Source organism: Hirundo rustica, chromosome 16 (assembly GCF_015227805.2).
Source record: "Hirundo rustica isolate bHirRus1 chromosome 16, bHirRus1.pri.v3, whole genome shotgun sequence".
In the NCBI taxonomy this organism is placed as follows: domain Eukaryota; kingdom Metazoa; phylum Chordata; class Aves; order Passeriformes; family Hirundinidae; genus Hirundo; species Hirundo rustica.
Window position 1 is genome coordinate 7,708,549 of NC_053465.1, and position 8,669 is coordinate 7,717,217.

General features: G+C 53.4%; 1 protein-coding gene across 1 annotated transcript; it reads left to right on the forward strand.

Moving 5' to 3' along the window:
* The first annotated feature begins 1,771 nt into the window (after positions 1 to 1,771).
* On the forward strand, positions 1,772 to 6,603 carry LOC120760271 (BPI fold-containing family B member 4-like). The gene is made up of 14 exons (XM_040080310.1): positions 1,772 to 1,827; positions 1,883 to 1,984; positions 2,094 to 2,216; positions 2,554 to 2,617; positions 3,064 to 3,124; positions 3,485 to 3,564; positions 4,162 to 4,371; positions 4,509 to 4,565; positions 4,646 to 4,816; positions 5,209 to 5,276; positions 5,569 to 5,611; positions 5,987 to 6,050; positions 6,174 to 6,250; positions 6,491 to 6,603. Exons 1-14 carry the CDS (start codon positions 1,772 to 1,774, stop codon positions 6,563 to 6,565), a joined length of 1,251 nt encoding a protein of 416 aa, XP_039936244.1. The 3' UTR covers positions 6,566 to 6,603.
* The last annotated feature ends 2,066 nt before the right edge of the window (positions 6,604 to 8,669 follow it).

Below are 8,669 nucleotides of genomic sequence, written 5' to 3' on the forward strand. Positions count from 1 at the left end.
AGACAATCTTGTCGTCACAAATGCCTTGTTCTCCCATTCTGTGGCATGCAGGATTTGTTTCTTGGAGAAATCTCCATCCAGAATGGATATGTCCGAGGTCACACAGCTCAGTTGTGCCACTGCTCACCAGTGCTGGGGGGGGGTCACAGCAGGAACATCCCAACAACCCTTCGCCTTACCCTTGGCTGCTCTGGCCATCGGTCTTTGGAGTAACTGGTGTTGACATTCTGGTTCCTCCTGCAGGAAGGCACCACCAGGAGGGTTGCTGCCCATCATCACCAGTGTGATGAGGAGGCAGGAGACGTGCCAGCAACCTCCTCCCCAGTTTTTTCTTCCCTGGCAGGCATTCCTTCTTTCTCCTTCTTCCCTCCTTTCTCCTCCCTCCCTCCCTTTTCTTTCCTCCTTCCGTGGGCTGGTGCTCACTCTCCCAGCACTGCACTCATGGCAAACACTTTCCACAGATATCAAGACCGAAGATGTCGTTGTTGTGGACTGTTGTCCTCCTCAACAGCCTGCTGATGCCTTCACAAGGACTTGGAATCCCATTCTTGCCTGCCGGAGCAGATAGGAATAGTAAGTGTAGGTAAAACACAGGATTTATCCTTCTTTTGAGGCCAGTTTTTCTCTTTTTGTTTCTTGACCATGCTCAGAAAATCAGAAGCTGGTCCAGATCTGCCCAGCAGTAGTGGCAGTGCTGGTAATTTGCATTTATAAAGCACTTTGGAAATTGCACTTCAGATACTTTACAGTGGCTGGTGCCATCACCTCTTTTGTATGAAGAGGGACGGGAAGGGAAGGAAGAGCCAGGCTGGCACACCTTGTGTGCTGAATCTACATAGCTCACAGTGACCTCTCATCCTGCTCTTCAGGTTTTGGAGATTCACCAGCCAAAGGTGTTCCTCAGAGAGCTCCAAGTGGTCTCCTTGGCGGCAATCTGCTCGGCGGTCTCCTTGGCAAGAATGGAGCCATTGGTGGTCTCCTTGGCAAAAACGGTCCTGTTGGCAATCTCCTTGGAAAAGATGGTCCTGTAGGCAGTCTCCTTGGCAAAGATGGAGTTGCTAGTGGTCTCCTTGGTGGAGAAGGTCTCCTTGGTGGCCTCCTTGGTCCAGATGGTGCTGTTGGAGGTCTCCTTGGTGGAGATGGTCTCCTTGGTGGCCTCCTTGGTCCAGATGGTGCTGTTGGAGGTCTCCTTGGTGGAGATGGTCTCCTTGGTGGAGATGGTCTCCTTGGTGGCCTCCTTGGTCCAGATGGTGCTGTTGGAGGTCTCCTTGGTGGAGATGGTCTCCTTGGTGGCCTCCTTGGTCCAGATGGTGCTGTTGGAGGTCTCCTTGGTGGAGATGGTCTCCTTGGTGGTCTCCTTGACCAAGACGGTGTCCTCGGTGGTGTCCTTGGCAAAGGCGGTGTCATTGATGGTCTCCTTGGCAAAGACGGCCTTGTTAATACTCTCCTTGACACCATCCTTGAGCTTCTCATCGGCAAAAACGGTCTCCTTGGCAAAAACGGTCTCGTTGGCAGCCTCCTCGGTAGAAATGGTGAAGAACTCATTGGGTGAGTGAGAGTGGGAGATGGTGTCCCTGAGCAGCCTGGTGTGTCTGAGCCACGCTGGGGACAGGAGGTCCTGTTCTGGAGCCTGCACACACGGGGCCCCCTCCCTCCCCTCCTGGCGTGGGTTCATAAATGGGGGTTCATCTGCTGGCAGTTCCTGCCTGTGCCTGGCATCCTGGAGTGCCTTTTATGTGCCACAAGCTGCTCCTGGCTGGTGGGGTCCCCGATGACCCAGGGAGAAGGGGACCCCAAGAGCACAGCTGCAGTGCTGGGGGCTGAGGGGTCAGGGCTGTGCAAATGTGCTGTTCATTGCGTTTTCCTTGTTGCAACCATTCAGACTGAGAATTGTGAACAACACCCTCCCCAAAATCAGTCTGCGCTCCCTGCCGGGCTTTGGGCACCAGGTGGACTTCAACACTCAGCTGCTGGTAGAGAGCAGGTACGGCACATCCATCAGGGGCACGGCTTGGGACAGGGGGTCACCATCTCTTCAGAAAGAAGATGGTCAGCAAGTGTCCTGAGCTGCCTGCTGTGCCTCCCCCGGGCAGTGTGCCGGGCCAGGCACTCTGCGAGCAGGTGGAGGTAGATGCGACCATGGTGCTCCAGGACACGTGGACGGCTCACCAGAACGCTCTGAACTGCAAGACTGTTGACATTAACATCGACGTGAGGTATGAATCAGGAGTGAGGTAACATCCCTGTGAGCGGGTGGCCCATGGCCAGCCCGTGCCTTTTGTGCTGTTGGTCATTGATGGCAGTGGGTTTCTGCCTGGTGCCTCGAAGGTGATCCAGCTGTCAATCTTTTTCTAAAATTTGGGCTAAGAGAAAAACATTTCTGGGTGTGGGGAGCCAAGCACTGGGCAGGATTCAGAGGGCTTGGGAATGGTAGTAGCTCAGCACTGAGTACGGACAATGCAAGCGAGGCCTCACGTTTCTCTTGTGTGAAGTCCTCTTTGCTTTCCAGCAGTAATCTCTGTCACTTGCTATTTCCTATTTTCCTGTTACCAGACCCAGAGTGCCAGTTCTGGATGAACCTTTGAAACGCCTCCTTAGAGGTATCCTGCAGGATCTGGTGAGTCTGCAGAGCCACCTTCATGCGACCCAGCAGCACAGCGCTGGTGGGCAGGCAGCACGGGCAGGGCAGGCAGAAGGCCAGGCTGCCCCATGGATGTGGATATTTGCACAGCTGTGAGCTCAGCGGGGCGGTCAGCCTGTCCTCCTGCTGAAAGGCACCAGCACCATCACCTGTGCCAGGCCCTGCTGGCAAACAGATTTCTGAGCCAGGTGCTGCTTTAGCAGCCACTAACCCAGGTGAGACCCACGCTGGCTCAGAGGGGCCGCTCACCCACGGGATGCTGAGCCCTGTGTGATGGGATGTGCCCCCCCAGCACTGCCTGCAGCAGCTCTGCCCACATGTGCAGCCAGCAGAGCCCACTGTCACTGGCTGTGTTGGTGCCATGTCACCCACTGGTGCAGTGGGTCCCAGGACCCTCTCACCACTCTTCTCTGCTTCCCCAGGGCTGCAACATCATCAACGCCAGGCTCAAGGTGTTGAGCTCGCTGCTCGGCTCCAGGAACCGTAAGTGTTGACACCTCCTGTTCCCTTCCTCCCTGTGACATCCTGCTCTCAGCACTGCTTGGCTTTCTGCATTAGGTAAATACACATATTTTAGGAATTTTCTAAAACCACAACTCCCACCTCAAACCTGACATTCAGTTTTCCTGCCCCAGCAGCAGCAGCAGCAGCCAGCTCTTCCAGCAGAAACCCACTGCAGGAATGGTTGCTCTTAGAAACATCATTTTTGCTGCAAAATATTGTTTTCTAGCCGGGAATGCTGTGAGCAGGAGCTACTGCTGCTTCCACTAACTCTTGGGACCATGGGATTTGGGAGCATCTCCTGCCATTGCAGCTGAAGATCTTTCTTCCCTGTGTTCACAGAGGTGCTCCCTCTCGGGGCTCTGGGAGACCTGCCCTCCTTCTCCATCCTCAGTGGTGATGCCATCCAGATGGATCTGAATGTAAGTGCCACTCTGTTCCCTGGCCCCAAACCCTCTGACTTTGGGGGGTTCATTGGAACATGGTGGCTGTATGTCAAAGGCTACTCAGATTTCAGCTGCCTTCAGGCACGTGTTCACAGGAGGGTTCTGATCAGGCTGCTCCAGCCACATCCCTGCTATTGCCACTGATGGGTCTCTATTTTTTGCCTGTTAATCTTTCATGGTGGCATGAGCAAGAGTGGCTTGATACTATTTAATTAAGCATAATTGTAGCAGTCTCATAGTTTTTAATCAGAAAAGTTCCATTTCATAAAGGAGCAGCAGTCACTGCTCACAGCCATGTTCTGTTTATAAGTGGTTTGTCAAAGTTTGGTAATTGACAGGGACCAGAATCATGCATAAAATATCAGCAGTGTGTCTTTCCAATCAGGGTATGTGGCAGTGTTTCAGTGGGGAGGGTGCAGCAGATGCAGCCCTTGCCTGTGCCAGAGCAGCCTGGAGCAGCCTCATCACGGTTTAAATGTTGACAAGCCTGGTGTGAGCCTCTCCACGAGGTCCACAGGCAGGCAGGGTGCCCACTGCAATCCACCAATGCCCTCCCTGCCCTGTCCCCTGTAGCTCCTCTCCGAAAATGCCAGGCCTGGCACAGTGATGCCCACGCAGGGACTGCCACTCACTGCCAGCCTGCAGCTGGCCACCGGCCGCCCACCACGGCTCAGCCTCTCCCAGGACACCCTCAGCGCTCTGCTGGAGCAGGTCCAGGGGCAGGGAGCCCTCAACCTCAGCATCACCAGCCTGACGGGTAGCAGATCCCCTCTGCAAGGCCAGGTCAGTGTGCTGCTTGCTCTTGGGTCACCCAAGGGTGCCCACCTTTGCCTGCTTGTGTTTGTGGGGTCCAGCTGAGCCCAGAGCGGGTTTTGCACGGCCCCTCCTGGGCAGCGATGTCACCGGTGCTGTCCCCACAGGTTCCCCAGAGCGGCAGCTCGCTGACCATGTCTGCCCTTTTCCCGTTCATCCCCCAGGTCAGTCACCTTCTCCATGTGCATTGATTCCAACCCCATCACCCACCCCACCCTTGCCCTGACCTCCTCTGCCCCTGCAGCTCACCCGGGTCGTCCCTGGCTCTCTGCCCCTGGAGCTGCGTGTCCGAGTGAGCAAAGAGCCAGTAGTGACCGTGAGGGATGGAAGAGCCACTGTCACCCTCAAAGCCACCATCGAGTTCATCAGTTCTGCCCTGCAGAGCCCCCAGGGGCTCCTGTTCTCCCTCGATGTGGTGAGTGAGCTCCCAGGGGATGAGATGCGATCCCAGGGCGATGGCTGAGGCTGGATGACTGCTGGCATCCCCTTGGCTTGCCCTACCTTACAAATGCCCTGCAGCATTTGTACTTTCGTATTTACTGCATCATCAAAACGTTGATGCCCAGCCCTTTAAACAAGCTCATAACCAAGCATAAAGCGTAAGTGAAATGTTTCAGGAGTAACACAAAATAAAGACAGGAAGGTGAACCCTGGGGAGAGAGATACACGATGCCATCTGTCACAATAATGTGGCTTCTCGGCACAGACAAGTGTTTTTTCTCACAACGGGTAATTTACAAATACACTTTTCAGTCTTGGGAGCTGTGCAGGGGAATAACCTCATTTCTTTCATTGTTCCATTTCCAGGACGTCGTTCTGAGCATCACCCCATCAGTCTCTGATGGCAAACTGCAAACTTCCCTGGCTCTTGACAGGTAGAGCCCAGCTCTGCGGGTGGGGGGGCTCTGCCTGGGGACAAACGGGGCTGGTGGGGGACAGTGACACAGACATGGTAAAGATGTCAAGGGTGCTGGAGCCTTCCTGCCTCCTCCCAGCCCCAGCCTCAGACCAGCCGAATGGTTGATGTGATGAGAGAGTTGTAAAACAGTTGTTCTAATTTTAAAATCCTGCATCTTTACGAGGGAGAGAAAGCTTCCAGACCAAGAAAGGGCCTGGAGGAGGCTGCACCAACACACCCCAACTCGTCCTTGTTTTTATCTTTTGTAGCATCAACCTGACACGTTTCCCCCCGAGCCTTGATGCTCCCACCGTAAGTGCATGCCCTGGATCGAGGTGCTGCAGTGAGTGATGTGATTGCCAGAGGCTCTGTGTAGAGAAGGAAAACCAAAAGCTAATTCTTCTTCAGTTTTTCACCCTTCTGCTTCTCTTGGCCCAGGGCAATTGCCCTCTGCCCTACAGCAGTGACACTTGAGTAGCTCTCCTCGCTTGTTGGCAGCACAGTGGAGGGGCTGGGAATGGGGGAGGAATAATTAAAAAGAAATTACCCAAAGAGCATATCCACCCTCAGTCCTGGGAGTGTCTCACTGAGGGAAGCTTCCTAGTTCTTGTATTTCATAGCAAACTGAGAAGAACTCGACTGATAACCCTGATAATGGCCCAATAACCATTGCTCTCTTCCCTGCAGGCCTCCTCGCTCACAGAATGGCTCAAGGAGATCCTCACAGCAGTATATGTACCTTCTGTTAAAGGTATGGAGGGTCAGGGTCCCCTCTCATCTCAGATTCAGCTGGATTTGGGGCTCTCCCCCTCTCCTTGCTACCTTCATTCTGGATGTGAGCCCTGTGATGAGATTCTTACACCTGTTTTTGCAGATGCCTTCAGTGTGTCAGTCCCACTGCCCAACGTCCTCAACATCAACCTCAGGAACGCTGAAGTCGACATCACTGATGTAAGGATTGAGTTTTCCCACTGTGCTGCGTCCTGGGGAGTGGGAATGTGCCCACCCAGGGCTGGGACACGCAGATCCCACAGCCCCGCACCACCCCGGCCAACCTCATTTCCCATGGGCTGCTCCCAGGTTCCCTCTGCTGGGTGTGGACCCACAGGAAAACCTCACCTGGGGTACAGAAAAAAAGCTGGTGAAAGTCTGAATGAGAAAACTGAGTGGTTTTTGTTCTGCCTCTTCCAGGTGGACGAATTTTCTGGCCAGACCGCTCTAGGAAGGTCCTGCTGGGGAGGAGCCTCGATGCTGCTCCCTCTCTGAGGCAGCGCACACACCGCAAACCCTGCTCTGCTCCACGCTCTCCTCTTCCTTTCTCTCCACTGCTGCCCTGTGCTGTGGCCTGAGCAGGAGGCAGCAGGCTCTGGCTGGCATTAGGATGGGAATGCTGCTCAGCTGGTGGATGTTTGGGGGTTCCTGTGGCCACTTTTAACATCCAGAGCCAGGAAGCAGAGCTCTGAGGCACAAAGGTTGCTCTCGCATTTTCTCTTTCAATAAAATCTCTCGCTGTCACAGTATTTTCCTCTCTGGGTATTAATTTATGTGTGTTTCTGGCTCCATGCCCCTGTGCACGCAGAGGGGTGGGGAGGCTGTGCCTTCAGAGGATAAACTGGTACCTTAAGAGAGGATTTCTGGAGCTCAGCCTGTGGCACCAGGTGTGGAACAGCCCCTCAGAGGGGCGCTGGGTTGGGTGCACGTGGGTGCTCCGCTGCAGCCTGCCGGACTGGTGTGGGGCAGAAGGGAGCTTCCGATGCTGGCACAGCTCTTGCTGGCATCTCCCTCTCCTCTGGAGCCCTTTGGAGCAGCTCCCACTGGCAGCAGGACCCACGTGGAGCCTGCTGGTGCTGGTTGTGCAAGGCTCTGTCCAGAGCCAGGCACAGATAAGGTGAGCACACACTCCACAGAGATTTATTTAGGTGTGTATTACCCCTTTGTTGTGTAAGACACACCAGGCTGTCAAAAAAAGCACATTTGATCTCACAAAGGTATTAAGTGTTGAGGGCACAGGAACAAAAGCACACTTATGGCCGGGAGAGGCAGTGGAGGTGCCCCAGCACAGGGGTTTTTTGGAGGAAACACCGCCTGCCAGGAAGGAGCTGGCAGCTGCAGGACATGCGGGACAAGCCTCAGGAACCACTTCTCGAGGTTCCTCGAGCACTAAAGGAGACAAAAATCTCCTGGCACTATTCCAAAGCCTGCCCATGCACTTGCTGGAAACTTAAAAAATTCCTCCAGATACGGTAACCGGAGTGTGGCAGGCTGTGTGCAGCAGGGATTTCTGTGGAAGGAGCTGATTTCCCAGCACGGCTCTTTCAGGTCAGTGCAGCCTCACGTGCTGCAGCCACAGACTCTCAGACACCATTTCCTTCCCTTCTGCCCTGGGCTCTTGGGTAGCAGTGCTGTCCAGTAACCTGATGCTCAATGCTTTTCCCTGGTTTACAAGTCCTTATTTATAGTGGAATAGATGAAACTCACAAATGGCGCTTTGCACCCTCAATCCACCAATCAGCTGTGAAAATTTAAGCACCTTCCCACTTTCCTGCAGCACCGTCGCTACAGAAGGATCCGCTGCGTGGGTTAAAGCAGAGGTGCCCACAGCCCAGCATAAGATCTCACCTTAGGAGGAGCTGAGCAAAGCTAGGCTTGAAATTCAGGATAAGGTCAAGTAAAGAAAAAAAAGGTTCAAAAGTGGTACAAGGTACTGTGAGCTTGTGGGGACAGAGCCTCTGTTTTACCCCCAAACATTATGATATGCTCTGATGAGCCAAGAAAAAACATGGGAATAAATCCAACAATAGCAGGAGTGAGGGTGAGTAATTCTAGTTTATATTTAGTGACCAGTCTGAAAAATCAGAAAAAAGGTTGTTACAGAAAAAAATGAAAACCCTTTTCTGAAAATCCATTCGTTTAACATGGAACTTTAAGGAGGTTTTGTGCAGTGATATCCTTTTGAGGGTCTGGCTATTTTTATCATTACGAGGTTAAAATGGGCCATTTTAATAAAAAAAAGCCACTGATATAATTTCAGCCTTAATTTGCACAACTCACCTCAGGGTGAGGTGGGCTCAGGTTGTGCTGTAAAGGAGTAAAATAAAGGAGTTTTGAGTGGTGGTGGGTCACCAGCGCCACTCTGGAAGACAGGAATCAATGGGGGTCCTTTGGGATTGACACCCTCACACCAGCACCTGCGATCAGCCAGGAAAGGGAGAGGAATTGCGTATGGAAGGGGAAGAGCAGGATGCTTGTGAGCAAACCTCCCCCTCCAAACTGAGTCTGGAGTAGTTCTGGTTATGTAATTAGAATTTCAGCCGGCCAGGCTCTTGAAAGGCGAAAGCTCTGTGCGGGATGTGGTGGCTGCCTGGAAGTC

Excerpts from the sequence above, each read along its gene's own strand:
- LOC120760271 (XM_040080310.1), top strand. The coding sequence starts at position 1,772 with ATGACCCAGGGAGAAGGGGACCCCAAGAGCACAGCTGCAGTGCTGGGG. Across the intron at positions 5,612-5,986 it reads CGAGCCTTGATGCTCCCACC|GCCTCCTCGCTCACAGAATG; the intron begins GTAAGTGCATGC and ends TCTTCCCTGCAG. Across the intron at positions 6,051-6,173 it reads ATATGTACCTTCTGTTAAAG|ATGCCTTCAGTGTGTCAGTC; the intron begins GTATGGAGGGTC and ends CTGTTTTTGCAG.